Source organism: Cnephaeus nilssonii, assembly GCF_951640355.1.
Source record: "Cnephaeus nilssonii genome assembly, chromosome: 6".
NCBI lineage: Eukaryota > Metazoa > Chordata > Mammalia > Chiroptera > Vespertilionidae > Cnephaeus > Cnephaeus nilssonii.
The window spans coordinates 89,563,967-89,580,472 of record NC_137077.1 but is presented as its reverse complement, the minus strand read 5'-3'; the positions used below and the strand labels follow the sequence as shown (position 1 = coordinate 89,580,472).

The 16,506-nt window shown below is 48.8% G+C and overlaps 1 protein-coding gene across 1 annotated transcript; it reads left to right on the top strand.

Annotated features, from left to right (window-relative positions):
- Nucleotides 1–610: 610 nt before the first annotated feature.
- FKBP4 (FKBP prolyl isomerase 4) lies at nucleotides 611–11,006 on the top strand. The gene is made up of 10 exons (XM_079774248.1): nucleotides 611–949; nucleotides 3,305–3,449; nucleotides 3,897–4,039; nucleotides 4,875–4,995; nucleotides 5,261–5,417; nucleotides 6,320–6,410; nucleotides 6,513–6,596; nucleotides 6,840–7,025; nucleotides 7,564–7,803; nucleotides 10,190–11,006. The coding sequence occupies exons 1-10, from the start codon at nucleotides 845–847 to the stop codon at nucleotides 10,292–10,294; spliced, it is 1,377 nt and encodes a 458-aa protein (XP_079630374.1). The 5' UTR covers nucleotides 611–844; the 3' UTR covers nucleotides 10,295–11,006.
- Nucleotides 11,007–16,506: the final 5,500 nt, after the last annotated feature.

Sequence of the window (16,506 nt, the reverse complement as noted above, 5' to 3'; positions counted from 1 at the left end):
AAAGAACTGAAGGCCGCACATCTTCCGGGCTCTGGGGAAGTCCAGGCTGCTCTCGCCCAATTCAGGGCCTTGGGGTGAGCGCTCCTTACTCCAGGCCGCTCCCCCCTCCGCTCCCCTCCCTGCCGTCCTCCCCGGTTCGTTGAGTGTACACGCCGAGTGAACGCGGAGAGGCCATGCCGGGTTGTGTTTACGGTCGGCATTTATAAATCTGCGTGTCTAGGGTCCCGGGGACACCGACCTGCTGCCACTCACATCCGCCACACAGCTCTGCGCGCACCACGCGGCGGACTGCAATGTACAGGACGGAACCGGGGGGCAGGCTAGGAACTGGAGAGATGCAGGGGCATCGAGAAGGCTCTGGAAGAATCCGGTTGGGTCGGGAAGCGGGAAAGGGAGGCCTCGGGAGAGCGTGCGGCTGGGGGAAGGGCGGTCCCAGAGTCCGAGGGTCCCAGGAGTCGGGGCGGCGGACCCGGCAGCCCGCAGAAGGAAATTGCGCCCACAGCACTAGAGCCCGAACCGGCTTAGCCGCCGCCGACTCCAGAAACTTCTCCACCCCCACCCCCTTCGCCTCCCGCTCCCGCTCCGGCTCCTCCCAGCCCCGCCCTCCGCGGTGGGGTGGGACCAATCGCTCCCGCGGCCGCTCGGTACCCACCTTCGCCCGCTCCCCCGCCGGACTCGCCGCGGCCCGCGAGCGCCGGAGGCTGAGGGCTCGCGCCGCAGACCGGGTCGCAGGTCGGAGCCCGCGAGCCGGCGCCCGCAGCCCCGTGCAGACAGGCCGGCGGCCGGGAGGGTTTGGCGCGCGCCCGAGGCCCAGCTCCCCGAGTAAACGGCGCACGGAGCGGCTATGACCGCCGAGGAGATGAAGGCGGCCGAGAGCGGGGCGCAGTCCGCGCCGCTGCGTATCGAAGGAGTGGACATCAGCCCCAAGCAGGATGAAGGCGTGCTGAAGGTGAGGGCGGGAGGCGCCGGGGCCCGGGGCCGCGGGGGGCCACCGAGCCCCGAGGCCCCTCGCAGCCGCCCTCCCACCGCGCCTGGAAGCGCCCGACTGGGCACTGGGGAAGGGGAGGAGGGGACGGCCGCCTCTGCAGCCTCTCCCGACCGTCGTCGAGTGGTCGTGCAGCCCCCGACCGGTTGCAACGCCTTCCTGGACTCGGCTGCGTAGTTTGGGAGCGGGAGGGCGGCCGCGGGCTCGGAAGGGGGTGGCCTAGGTGCGCGGACCTCCCCTTGGCCCATTTTCCGGCCCCCTGGGAAGCTGTAGTCGGGGCTCAGGCCCCCGGCCCTGCAGCGCCAACTCCGGCGTGCGCTCGCCGAGGGGCGGGGGCGGGGGAGAAGCGGGAGGAATGGGGCGCGGCGGTGCACGCGAGCTAGAAGCTAGGGGGCCCTGGGCAGCGTGCACCCGGGGCGGGCCTGCGCCACGCCGCCCCTCCCTCACCTCGTTTCGACCCCCCCAGCTGCGGCCAAACTGCCAGCTCCTTCCCTGCCTGCAGCAGCCGGGAAGGCCTGTGACCGCCGTCGTCGTCGGTTGTGGTGCGAGCACTCGCCTACTAGCGCTAGCAATTAGGTGTTAGCGGGGACTTGAAGCGGGTTACAAGAGTAATTTCCTGACCGAGAGGCTTTTGTGCAACTTGGTGCCCGGGCCTGGCCGCGAGGAAGGTTCTGGCGCCCTCCGCCCTCGCATTAGCCCCTTTCTAAAGGTTGGGACTTAGCTAGGTCACCCGCTCAGCCACGCTGTCCCCTTCCCCCAAGCCCCGGGAAAACCAGGGAGCGGTGCATGCCGGGACCTGTAGTTCCCCTCCCACCTCGGATTCCCCACCCCCCGCCTTTCCTGATTTGGGGCTTGGGGTGTGGGGTGCGGTGCCCAGAGGAGGTGCTTTGCTTGGGAGGGAGCCTGCTGCTGTGTACCCGCCAGACTGCAAATAGCCAGAGTAAAGGGGGAGGTGTCAGGGACTCAGGGAGCAAGGCAACTTGACCTGGGTCAGGACAACCACCGGTGGTTCAGAGCAGGTTCTGCGGAGTCCAGGATAGCGAAATCCCAGCCCGGATCTCATGCCCACCGCTGAACGCCACGTGTGTGTGCGACCTGGACAAACTTCCAGGAGCCCAGCCCCTACCTGGTCCAGAAATGCATTGCAGATCTTGGAATCTCAAGTTGCTCTCCCCGTGGGCATGTGGCTTCCCCTTCTCTCTCCAGTGTCCTGGTGATTTCTACAAGGAAGGGTCAGTTCCCCTTTTATCCTCCACTCCTTTCCCTTAACTTTTCTACTCCTTAATCCCTTGTCCATTCTATCTTGGAAATTTTGCTTAAGAGGACAATGACAACACCTACCAGGTTGCCCATGGAGGGACCTTTTATAAATGCTAAGGAAGAGAAGCAGAGATTTATAAGTTCCTGGGAAATACCTGTAGCCCAGAAATGGAGGAGTTAAACCAGCCTACCAGTTCAGAATGCCCATGTTCTGAGTCAGAGTTTAGGGCCTGACACCTTTGCTCATCTGCAATCCTATTCTATATAATCCTCCTATTTAATAAAAGGGTAATATGCAGATTGATCAGTTGGCAGAACAACTGGTCTGTGACGCGCACTGACCACCAGGGGGCAGGTGCTCAACACAGGAACTGACCCCCACCCGTAGGCCCAATTGGGGCCTGCCAGCCACCACCTCCTTCCCTCCCCACCACCACCCCATCCCCGCAGGCAGGCTCCAATTGACTGGCAATCTGGGAACCAGGAAGGGCCGGGGGGGGGGGGGGGGGGGGGGGGGGGGGTGTGCAGCTGCCAGCAGCCAGGGAAGTTTGCCCTGATCGCAGGCCAGGCCTAGGGACTGTACCCATGCACAAATTATATGTGATGGGCCTCTAATCTGGTATATTCCTTTTGGACTTTTCATTTCTCATATTCCTCTCCTTATCTCCAAACCAGACCCTGATCTGATGGTCACTGGCATTTAGAAAGAATGAGAAAATAGAGCATAAATACTTGTTCTTTGCTGCTGATATAAATTTTACCAATTTAATCTTCCAACAACTCGGAAACGGATTATCATCACTACTTTACAAATAAGATCTAGAGAGTTTGAGTGTCTCCGGTTTTTCAAAACAAGTCATATCACACCTTAAGAAAGATTGGGAAGTCATTTGGCTTCTAGCCAAGCTTGGTATCAGAATCCTTTGAGGATTGGTCCTTTGAATCTATTTACAAGGAGGCAGAAGACCTCCTCTATGTTCCTGTCAGGGGTGTGCAGGCAGTTTTTTGCCTCTTTCTGTCCCCATCCCTGGGGATTCACCTTCCCCCCCTTCCTCCCAGGTCATCAAGCGAGAGGGCATGGGCACAGATATGCCCATGATTGGGGACCGAGTCTTTGTTCACTACACTGGCTGGCTATTAGACGGTACCAAGTTTGACTCCAGTCTGGACCGCAAGGACAAGTTCTCCTTTGACCTGGGAAAAGGTAGGCAAAATCTAGGCTTGGTCGATAGGCTTTGAGGAGGGTGTAAGCTGTTATGAGCGGAATCCATATTTTCAGAAGCTTAAGGAGGAATGGTTTATTACAGACTGTTGATTATGTTGTTGTAGTTACTCCTTTTTCTTCCACTGTCCTGTAACTATATTGATTTCTCTCTCTTTTCCCTTGATCACCTCTGAATATCTCACTTCCTCTTCAGGAGTGAACTGCTGTTTCTTTAACTCCTTTGTTCTAGAGTTGAGTGTGTGTTGTTGTTTTTTTGTTTGTTTTAAGATGCCTGGGACGACAGCACTGGTTGCAACCAGGTTTTCTACCTTTCTGGTCCCATTTCAAAAGATTGTCCAACTTCCCCTTGGACATGGTACTCTGAGGCCACTGAGCCTTGAGTCACATCCCTACCAAGGAGGACCTGTTTGCTCTCTGTACATACAGGGGAGGTCATCAAGGCTTGGGACATTGCTGTAGCAACCATGAAGGTGGGAGAAGTATGCCGCATCACCTGCAAACCAGACTATGCCTACGGTTTGGCAGGCAGCCCTCCGAAGATCCCTTCCAATGCCACACTTGTGTTTGAGGTAAATGTCCGGCCAGAGAGCAAGGCAAAGAGCCAGCGTTATCTCAGCTCAGGGTCTGGCTGCCCTCCAGTCCTTCCTGCTGCTTAGAGACAATGTAGCCAAGGCTGAGGGCCTGGCCTCTAAGGGGAGAAGAAAAATGCACATAGCTTACTGCTACCAGAATGTGGGCTGTAATGGAGATTTCCGGTAAGAAGAGGGGGCCACAAATCCCTTTTCAAACTCGAAGTAGGATAAAATGGGTTGAGACATGTTTATCTCAAAAGCAGTGCCCAGAGGAGATGGGGTATAACTTTAACTGAAAGGAGTCTGGAGGTCAGAATCTGCATGCAGTTATAAATGACAGTATAAAATATTGGCGCCTAGAGATCAGAGGTGGGGAGAGATGCCTCCCTCCATGGGCCAAGGAAGTGAGGGAAGTTTTCACTGAGGAGGTGGAACTTGACACCATTCAGTCTGAAGGTAGTTGAGCCCTAATGGCCACTAATACTTGGAGAATGTTCAGAAGACTACTGGGAGATGTTGGGTCATTTCTAATGCCTATCAGATTGGGCATCTCAATTAACCAAGTTAGGATTGTGTGGAACGTGTCCTTATTATGTGGAGCAGGTAGTAAATAGATCGATCTCCTCTGGTTAATCTCTATGCCTTGCCTCTGTTAACCAAAGTTAACACTAGGGCAGATCTTGACAACTTAGCAAAAGTGTCACTTTGTCCACTCCTAGAGTGGCTGACCTAGTCTAGCAGTTACTAGGGACTCTTCTGAATAAAAGTTACATCTCACTGTTGATGAGTTAGTGCGGAAAGGAGTTGTGTCACCTTACATCTTTTCCCACAGGTAGAGTTATTTGAGTTCAAGGGAGAGGACCTGACAGAAGAGGAAGATGGCGGAATCATCCGGAGAATACGGACTCGGGGCGAAGGCTATGCCAAGCCCAACGAGGGTGCTATGGTGGAGGGTGAGACAGTAGTCCGGTTTTAATGTGGTTTCTGATACTTAGTCTCTGGGTGGCTTTGGGCAAGTCACGTCCTCTCTCTGATCCTCTTTTCTTGTCTATAAAATGACGGATTGGACATACCTTCTTAATTATCCTTCCAAGTCTGAGAAAACAGCCTGGGCCTCTTGGGGGCAAGAAGTGATACAGTAATAGAGGGAGGCTCATGGCATCCTTCTTCAATCATCTGCCCTCACACACCTGGTACATTGCCTCTCTTGCATGCCAGTCGCACTGGAAGGGTACTACGAGGACCAGATTTTTGATCAGCGGGAGCTCCACTTTGAGATCGGCGAGGGTGAGAGTCTGGATCTGCCTTGTGGGCTGGAGAAAGCCATTCAGCAAATGGAAAAAGGAGAACATTCCATTGTGCACCTCAAGCCCAGGTGAGGAATGGGCACTTTGTAGAGCAGGTGGGTGAACCAAGATCAGAGATCTACATGTCCACAGTGAGTTGTATAACTGGCCATGTGTATCCTTTCCTCTGCATATGTTCACTACCCCCACAGCTTCATTACTGTTCCCTGTGCCTCTGGGCACACCACACAGACCATTATGATCTCTTTGCTGTATTTAGGAATGTGGCCACAATTGTCCACATCTCCTTGGGTCAGAACGTAATCTTTTCAGTCATGGCTGCTACAGGCTCTATTTTTTTTTTTTTTAATATATTTTTTAATTGATTTCAGAGAGGAAGGGAGAGAGATGGAAACATCAATGAGAGAGTATCATTGACTGGCTGCCTCTTGCATGCCCCCTACTGGGGATCAAGCCCACAACCCGAGCATGTCCCCTTGACTGGAATTGAACCTGGGACCTTCCAGTCCGCAGTTCAGTGCTCTATCCACTGAGCCAAACCAGCTAGGGCGACTATCTGCTGACATCAAGATTTCCATCTCCCATGAATTCCTTCACTCATTAATGACATTTATTAAAACACACCTACTCAGTGCCAGACACAATGCTGAAAATTCCTGGGTATTCAGAGACATTGTTCCTGCCACCTATTGACTCATTTTTCATTGAGATGCCATTTAAATTCGTAATCATGCCAGTGTGTAGTATGAGTTATTGCAAGGGTATGTAAGATACTAAGAGACCAACTGATTGTGTAAGGAGGTCCGGGAAGATTTTGCTGAATAGGAAACATTTGAACCAGGTTTCATGGGATGGGGAGGTACTTTCAGAAAACAGATAATAAAGCCTTTTCTGTGTGGAGCAGGTTAAATGTTGCTGAGATGACCTAGAGGGTTTTTCTTGTTTGTGTGTTTTGTTTTTGTCCCCACAGCTATGCTTTTGGCAGTGTTGGGAAGGAAAAGTTCCAAATCCCACCAAATGCTGACCTGAAATATGAAATCCAGCTCAAGAGTTTTGAGAAGGTGAGTTTGCTCAAGGTCTTCCCTATCCTGGAGTCAGGTCCTACCCTGCAAGTGGTTCTCAGGGGTAACTGACAGTTGTGTTTCTTCTTTGGGGGACGGCAGGCCAAGGAGTCTTGGGAGATGAATTCAGAGGAGAAGCTGGAACAGAGCACCATAGTGAAAGAGCGGGGCACTGTGTACTTCAAGGTAAGCCAGCAGCCATGGTCCCCCAATGGCTGAGGTCATTTTCTGGCAGGGAGTAGACAAGTGGCACCTGCAGTCTTCACTTAGTATATCTGAGCTAGCTGGTCTTGCTTGGGGGGGGGGAGGGGGGTGGGCCAGGGGTGGGCAGGACTCTCTTATGCCCATGGGCCCACTGGTGTCTGCCAGGTATGACCACCTGATGCCACTGGACCTGTGCTGTATGCCTGAGCCTCCCTCCCATTCTAGGAAGGCAAGTACAAGCAAGCTTTGCTGCAATACAAGAAGATTGTGTCCTGGCTGGAATACGAGTCGAGTTTCTCTGATGAGGAAGCACAGAAGGCACGGGCCCTTCGGCTGGCCTCCCATCTCAACCTGGCCATGTGTCATCTGAAACTACAGGCCTTCACAGCTGCCATTGAAAGCTGTAACAAGGTGAGGCCCCTTTAAAGAAGGCCTGGGAGCAACATTCACAGGCAAGGTTGGGGGTGAGCTGCCAGCATGTCTGAATCTTGCCCTCAGTGACTAGGATCGAAGTAAGCAGGGCAGAACATTGGGAGCTCAGAGATTAAGGGTCCAGAGGCAGGGGCTAGGAGAAGCAAGTGCCTTAGCTTCAGAGGTGGGAGGCAGTTGACTCAGACATGGAAGGAAACACTGGATGGTAAGAGCTACTTAAATATTTTGTTCACCCTGGTTCTTATCCTTTCCCTCTCACATACTTGGTTTATTCTAAAGAGAATGGAAATGTTGTCAGATGTCCTTCTCCCATCTGAAGACCTGTCTTCCCTCTCTGCCTCTTGGACTAAATGAGGTTCTTTCCTAGACCTTGGTCTTCTCCATTTAACGCTCCAAGACTCATTTCTTCCTGGAGTAGAGCCAGCTGTTTCCATTCTCCATCATTCTCTGGAACCCGGTCTTGGCCAGATAAGCTACAGGAGCTGAGGTCTTGCTTTGCTTCCTCCCTCATCATTAGGCCTTGGAGCTGGAGAGCAACAATGAGAAGGGCCTTTTCCGCCGGGGAGAGGCCCACCTGGCAGTGAATGACTTTGACTTGGCACGGGCTGACTTCCAGAAGGTCCTGCAGCTCTACCCCAGCAACAAAGCCGCCAAAGCCCAGTTGGCTGTCTGCCATCAGCGGATCCGCAAGCAGCTTGCACGGGAGAAGAAGCTCTATGCCAATATGTTCGAGAGGCTGGCTGAGGAAGAGAACAAGGTGAGGATGGGGACAGACACAGGGACGAGTAATGTCTCTTTCTGCCCATCTCATTTCCTCGTCCCTCTGCCCAACCCAGCTGTTGTGGGCTCTTTGTGATTGTTTGTGCCAGTCCTGGAAACCAAAAGTTGCCCTCATCCCTGAAAACCAAAAGTTGCCCTCATCCCTGAAAACCAGAAGTTGCCCTCATCCCTGAATCAATAGTGTGGGTGTTCCTCAGTGAAAACCCCTGCTGTCAGGGCCGGCATTCCTCATTGGTCAGGGCTGGGAACCTACTTGCAAGCTTTAGAGGTCAGCAGTTGGTTGCTGAGTGTGCTTTCCAACATAAGTGCTCTATGCCTTTTTAAAACACAGATTTTAAACATCTATTTTAAAATAGTAATACATTTACATAGTTCAAATTGTACAAAAGAATGTATAGTAAAAAGCCTCCGACCGTCCAAAAGCAACTGATATTACCAGTTCTTGTATCACTAGAAGCCCGGTGCACGAAATTCGTGCACGGCGGGGGGGGGGGGGTTTGTCCCTCAGCCCAGCCTGTAACCTCTCCAATCTGGGACTCCTGCAGGGATGTCCGACTGCCCGTTTAGGCCCGATCCTGGTGGGATTGGGCCTAAACGGGCAGTCGGACATCCCTCTCACAATCCAGGACTGCTGGCTCCCAACTGCTTGCCTGCCTGCCTTCCTGATTGCCCCTAACCACTTCTGCCTGCCAGCCTGATCATCCCCTAACCACTCCGCTGCCAGCCTGGTTGATGCTTAACTGCTCCCCTGCCAGCCTGTTTGCCCCCAACTTCCCTCCTCTGCCAGCCTGGTCACCCCTAACTGCCCTCTCCTGCAGGGTTCATCACCTCCAACTGCCCTCCCTTGCAAGCCTGGTCCCTCTCAACTGCCCTCCCTTGCAGGCCGGGTGCCTCCCAACTACCCACTCCTGCTGGCCATCTTGTGGTGGCCATCTTGTGTCCACATGGGGGCAGGATCTTTGACCACATGGGGGCAGCTATATTGTGTGTTGCAGTGATGATCAATCTGTATATTACTCTTTTATTAGATAGGATAGAGGCCTGGTGCACGGGTGGGGGCCAGCTGGTTTGCCCTGAAGGGTGTCCCGAATCAGGATGGGTTTCCCTTGGGGCATGGGGCGGCCTGAGCGAGGGGCCTGTGGCGGTTTGCAGGCCGGCCACGCCCCCTGGCAACCCAAGCGGAGGCCCTGGTATCTGGAATTTATTTTCCTTCTACAATTGAAACTTTGTAGCCTTAAGCGCGTGAGCCCGGCCAGGGTGTGCGGAAAGCTTTGCTTCCCCTGTTGCCACCGGCAACCCTGGCCTGCTCTCTCAAGCTCCATTCTGCCGCCATTTTTTTGAATTTGTTTACCTTCTATAATTGAAACTTTGTAGCTTGAGTGGAGGCTTAGGCCTGCAACGGCTATGGAAAGCTTGGCTTGCTCTGTTACCTGGGAAACCTTGCTCTCTGTGGCTGTAGCCATCTTGGATGGGGTTAATTTGCATACTCGTCCTGATTGGCTGGTGGGCGTGGCTTATGTAGCGGAGTGATGGTTAATTTGCATATTACCATTTTATTAAAGAGTATTCCAGTATGTTGACTACATGGATAACCAGATACATTTATGTTTTCTCCCTTTTTCCTAATAAAAAGTAGCATGCTCTACCTGTTTTCTATACTATGCTTTCTTATTATACCTGGATACTTACTTTACATCAGCATCCAAAAGAGCTTTCACAGACTTTCTTATGCTTATATAGTATTCCATGGCATAGGTACATCATATCTCACTTACCCCATCCCTATCTCTAGTCTTCGGTGTTCTAGACCAGCATTGTCCTGTAGAAATATGCAGGCCATAACTAATTTTTAAATTTTCCAGTAGCTATGTTAAAGAAAAGAAAGGTGAAATTAATTTTAATACTATTTAGTTGACCCAATTTATCTAAATATTAAACATGTTTAAATATTGCATTTATGTATTTTCAAACTAAGTCATCAAAATCCAATATGTATGTTATACTTAAAACACATCAGTTTGAACTAGCCAATTTAAAGTGCGTGGATAAGTACAGACTAAACAGTATTGCAATGAATGATTTTATAAATTCATAGTTTTGTGCAAGTGTATCTTTAGGACATATCTGGAAAGGGAACTGTTGTGTCCATGTAATTCTGCTGGGAACTAATGTGTATGTGTTTATACTTGGGGGATGAGTATTTGTGGGTACAGACTATATAGATGGTGACAGGGTGCTAGGTGTGTGGCACCAGACCAGATGAGTGCAGGCAGGCAAGAGTTGAGGACATGAAATAAAAGTCAGCCTTCTCATCAGGTGACTAGCCAAATGAGAGCTGGAATTGACCCTCTTTCTTTTCGCAGGCCACGGCAGCAATAGCTGCAGGAGACCGTCATGCTGACGCAGAGATGAAGGACGAGCAGAAGGAGGTGGCAGGGAGCCCGCCTCAGGTGGAGACGGAAGCATAGCCTCTCCCCAGCCCTATTCCTGCAGCTGCCTGCTTCCCCTGCTCCCTACTCTGCTCCACCGTTTGTTTTGTAAAAACCGAAGAATTTTGAGTGAATTAGACCTTTATTTTTCTATCTGGTTGGATGGTGGCTTTGGGGGAAGGAGGAAAGGAGGAGTAGACTAGGGGATTGAGGTGGGGTATCATTTTAGGTGTTTTCATCCCCTCTTCCCCTCCTCCTTCCCCCATTACATATGAACGGATGTCCATCCACACACACATCAGAATGTTAATTTATTTTGCTTCTTTTTGCTATGCCTTCTGTTTTTCAAATGGTAGAAGGGTGTTAGGGATGTGGGGTTGGATGTGAAATCAGGGTGGAGAGGATACCTCCTTGGGCAGCCATTTTCCTCCTCCTTTCCTCCTCCCTGTCCATTTCTAAACATGTAAACTCCATGTGGGTGCTAGGGGCATGGGAAAAACCACTGTTGTGCCCACTACTTCTCCATTCCCTTCCTCACCCAGATGGTGTGGTTGATGCTGTCTTCTGGTGTCATGGTGACCACCCCCTGTGTCCCCTTCCAGTATTTTCCTCTCCAACCTGTTTCTCTTCTCAGCCAGGTTGTGTCCCCATCCCCACCCCCCTCGGCCTCTTCTCTGCACGTTGCTGAAGGTCCAGGCTCACCTCAAGTTCTACACTTGAGCAATAAAGTGGAAACAATAAAACCTGGGTATCAGGCAATCTTTTTGTTTTGGCCTCAGAGGGTGGGCATGGGTGGCTACACTATGGGGGCAAAATTGACGGAGTCACCCATCACATCCCCAATCCTGCTCGAAATGCAGCACCTGATAGAGAAGCTGTAGTTGAACAGGTGCAACACTGCCATACAGGGCTTCCTGGGTACTGTTTAGGCTCCGACCGGGGCCTGTGCTGAGGCCTTGCCATAGGTTTCCAGCACTCCCACCCCCCTCCAAGCAGCCTGGCAGTTTTGCCAACTCAAGTTGTCTTCGCCAACACTTAGGAAGCAGGAAATAGGAACTTTAAATCTAACTTCAGAATAAACAAGGATCACTTGTGTATTTTGAAGTTAGATTTGGCTGTTTCCACCTAACTAATTCCATAGAAAGCACAAGCTTCCTTGATTTCTTAAGGGAAAATCCTGGTGTCACACCTATCAGACACCTTTTACACAATTAAAAGGGAAGAACAGTCCTCAAGCCAGGGAACACAGGCACTCAGGCCTGTTTTCCAGCTTCCCTGTGCCTAACAGGAAAACACTTTTGACCCTTCACTCCTATAGGCATGGGGCCCTGGAGAAGCCAGGGGCATAAGGCAGTTATGCTGGCCAAAGCCTACATCTATGCCCATATTCTCGCCTGTTCATGCTATTGAGTAATTCCTACACAGTGACAGCTAGTCTGACTACCCACAGGCCTGTACAGTTCCTTCCAGAATTTTCTTCATACTTTTACTATTGAAGGTGAACATACGTGTGAAAAGTTTCACATAGTCATACAGCATGGCTGGTGCTGGAGCCAGAATTAAAATTTTGGGTGTTATAGTTTCCTTGTGTCACCACTTTCTCTCTTGCTGGATTTACGTCACAGTCCTAGGGCCTGAACTCTGTGTCTGGGTCTTTTTGGTATTTCAAGATTAGACATGGCCCTCCCTGCAGCCAACAATAATAGGTAACCATAGTTAACATGATGTAAACCTAGAACTAAACTAAGGGCCTCATGTGGATTAACCTTAATCTCTGTAACCATCCTACAAAGGAGGTATTACCCCCCCCCCCTTTTTTTTTTTTTGAGAGAAAAAAACATTGGCTTATTCCACTTACGTATTCATTGGTTGATTATGTGCCCTGATGGGGGATCAAACCCAAACCTTGTGTATTGGGATGATACCCTAACCAACTGAGCTACCTGACCAGGGCAGTATCACCCCATTTTACAAGAGGAAACCAAGACTTGGAAGTTAATGAAAGATCTGCCTGGAATGTAAGATCTCAAACAAATCCAAAGGCGGCCATGAGGTTTCTGTGACCTTGGACATGTGGAGCCTCTTTCCTCAACTGCAAATATAGGGAGATGGACAAAGTGCTCCTTCCAGCTCTGAATGCTTCTGTAGGAATCCAGGAATTTCAAACAACTATTTGTGAGCACCCTGCAGCTGGACAAGCCTTGGTTTGTAAGGATGTTTTATTGAAGTGGCCATGCCCTAGCCAGTTTGGCTCAGTGGATAGAGCATCAGCCTGTGGACTGAAGGGTCCTGGATTCGATTCCAGGCACGTACCCCGATTGCAGGTTTGATCCCCAGCCCTGGTTGGGGCATGAGCAGGAAACAATCGATGTATCTCACATCGCTGTTTCTATCTCCCCCTCCCAAAAACCAATGGAAAAATATCCTCGGGTGAGAATTAACAAAAAACACCAAAGTGGCTATAAGTCTAAGCTTAAAAATGAACCCACCATCTACTCCACTTCCCTCTGGGTCAATGCTCAAATTCATTACCCAGATAGTTGCACCTTCTTCACCAACACTTAAATCTTTCCATATGGAGAGAATGTGCTTGAATGAGGAAAACTAGTAGGAACCAGTACTTTTAGCTGTTAGTACACATTTGCAAGTAGTTTCTGGAAAAATTTAACCCTACTGCTGTTTCAAACACCAAGTTCTACAAAGTTCACCTCCTAAGTACATTATTTCAATCTCCATTCTGTCAGCCTCCACCAGAATCTATCACAGGCCAAAAACCCCTTTAGGACCTGGCCCAGCCTGCCTTACCCACATCAATACACACCTGACACTCCTTCACTCTACAATAGCCACACCCACCCTGAGTGTAAGGATGAATTGTGTAGCTCATTTCAATTGGAGAAATAATGTGTAAAAGACATTTTAGGCTGGACTACTAAAAAAATAGTACCTTTTTAGAAAGTGGGTCTAATTGTAAACCTGTCTTTTTATCCATCCAAATGTTGATCCATTTGTCACCTATCATCTATTTCTCAACTTATTCATGAAAGAACATCTAGATAGAAAGATAATACTGTTGGTTAAGCATACAATTTTAAATAAACAACTGGTTTATTTAAAAAATAGAATCAGTGGAAACTTACATACCTTATTTCTTCTGCCTCAGTGACCAATCTTCCCTTTCCAAATGTAGTATACCTCTGAGCCTTGTAACCCTTAAACTGAAATGACAGTGGGCTGAGGGTAGTGCTGAATAAAGCCAATGTAAAAGTTGAACACATTCTAAGGAGGAGGAAAACTTGTCCTCTTTCTGGATATTGTTATTGCTGACTATAGCTGTAGTTCCCCAGCTGCTTGCTAACCTCAGATAACTTGGATACACCAACTATGCTTATTAAAGCTAAGAATCATCATAAACCTTATTATATAATTAATACTAAATATGCCAATTCGGGAGATAAAGTGAGAATGAGACTCACAATGAGGTTCTGAGGAGGAATAATAAACAAAAAGCAATGCCTTCGTGAACTTAAGAGTTCTTTGGCTAGAAGAGATCAGCATACCTTATTACCTACCCCCAAAAGCTATGCTCTTTGGACTGCCTGTTCCACTGCTAGAAGTGCTTCACGCATAAAATGGTTCTGATTTTGTTTTTTGGTGTGGGTGTGTGTGTGGGGGGGTGGAATTTACATAACAAAACATTTTAAATTTAGTGGCATTTAGTCCAATTACAATGTTGTGCACCCAACACCTCTATCTAGTTCTAAAACATGTTCATCATCCTTTGTGTTTCAAGTCCATTTCCTCATGTTCTTCAGAGACAATGAAGAACTACTTATCATCCTTTAGTTAATGGTCAATGGAGTCTTGAACAGACAACAACCTTAATAAGTTCTAGGATCAAAGCTTTCCAGAGTTGGTCCTTTTTTTTTTTTTTTTGTCTTTTTTTTTTTTTTCTGCGAGTTGGTCCTTTTTGATAGGGTCAAACTTGTGATAGGTGGGACTCAAAGTAAAGTTCTGAATAACAAAATTTCACTCAACAGGGCTGCCCACACTTCTGCCTAATTTGTAGGTCAAGTAAGTTTGAGAATCAGGTTTCTGTACTTCATGACTTCTCAGAACCTTTAGTGTGCTAAGGTGCACTGTGAACTACAGGGGGAATGGGAAAGAGGAAGTCTCTCAAGCTGAGCCCATTAGAAAGGCCTAGGTCCTGCCCTAGGTTAGTGAGTGGCTCTGGGCCTCACCCATAGAAAGAGCTTTAAAGGTCTTGTTTCTTACCTGGGCATCCTAAGCAGACAGAACTTGATAGGAACCCTCTGACTACTCTTGGAGGAAGAAATGGACAAATTACCTCCCTAGAAATGTTTTCCTTTTAATGCCTCCCCTCCCATTGCAGGTTTCTATTGAAACCATTGTTTGGCTGTTTTGTAAAGAATATGCCACCCACACAACTGTATCCATGTCATCTAACCAGGAAGATGTACTGGTTAGGCAGTTCTGGGGAGTAAGCCAAAACTCATGCTGATAGAGTGCTTGTCTAAAACAAGACGGGCTATAGATGGTACCAGTGGAGAATGACCAACCATCCCATTAGCAAGAGCCAAGAACAAGGACGCTCCTTGGAGAGCCAGGGATCAGTCCACATGGATCTGCAGTGCCTAGTCCTGTATTCCATTTACTGTGAATTTAACACTCAATGCACTTAAAGTAATTGACACAAGGTGGGGAGAGACATGGAATGGAAAGATTTGATTCATGAAATATTTCTCTGGAGACTCATCTTTCCTCCCTTTCTAACTTTATTTGGCTCTCTTGACAAAAGCCAGAAGGCATGGTATCCAAGTTGTGATCATAATGACATGACCTTCATGGCAAAAACAGAACAAACAGGAATAAGCACCCTCTAGGCACAGAAAGGTCAAGAACAAGTGATGAGGACGACAAAACTAAGGCATTATGGAGAGCTGGATCAGAGTATGATTTAAGATAACTGGGTCAGGCAAGGACACTTGGTGACAGAAGCAGGGTGATCCTCATCTGTTTTGTGCTGGATTATTTACTTATTTGTTTGTTTTTTTACAATTTCATTCAAAGGGCTGGAAAAAGAGAAGACAATGTAGAAACAGTAGGGAAAAGAAACATAATTCAAACTAGTTAATTTACATTTAGAGGTAAGTATTTTTAAACTGGCTTGTTTTTTCTCCCTTTAAAAGCTTACATGAAGTTTAGGGTTTGAGCTAGGATGAGAGAAGAATAGAGATGTGGTAGGGCAACATGAGGTAGCATGCAATCCCTCCATAAATGAGATTATGTATTTAAAGTACTAGGAACACCTGTGTAACCCAGAGCCTTTGCATGAAACTGGTCAATCCCATAGTACACCAAGAGAAACAGAAACTTCAGGATATCTACAGTCCCAGTAATTGTCTACACTAGGGGTGGGGAACCTTTTTTCTGCCAAGGACCATTTGGATATTTATAATATCATTCGAGGGCCATACAAAAATTATCATCTTAAAAATTAGTCTGGCCTGGCGGGCATGGCTCAGTGGTTGAGCATTGACCTATGAACCAGGAGGTCACGGTTCAATTCCCAATAAGGGCATACGTCTAGATTGTGTGCTCAAACCCCAGTGTGGGGTGTGCAGGAAGCAGCCGATCAGTAAATCTCTCTCATCATTAATGTTTCTATCTCTCTTTCCCTCTTCCTTTCTCTCTGAAATCAATAAAAAATATTTTTATAAAATTAGCCAGCTATATTTGGTCAAACATTTCATTAACTAACCCCTAATGCCTTGCTAGGGTCAGACCAAATGATTTCTTGGGCCTTATAAGGCCTGCTGGCCTGACATTCTCCACCCCTGGCTAGACTGTCTCCTGTTTGCTATTCTGACCTGCTGTTCCTTGTTCTCATCTTATCTGGCCATCAGATCCATTGGAAACTCCAGGACAAAATGTGCCGTTCCCCTCCTCTGCCCCCAGGGGCCAAGGTCTTGCCCTCCAGCATCTTCTGTAGGTTCACAAAGCAGAACAAGCCCTGGTCCAACCTCCCCAGGTAAAGTAGATATCCTCACTTTTCCAGTATTGATTCCTGAAAGATCAATGTGTAAATCAGCTTGGGCCAGCAGACCTAAACCTTAAAATGCATACAGCACCCGCAGAATTTAATAAATAATATTCTGACCCTGGCCAGTTTTGCTCAGTGGATAGAGCATCCGCCTGTGGACTGAAGAGTCCCAGGTTCAATTCCGGTC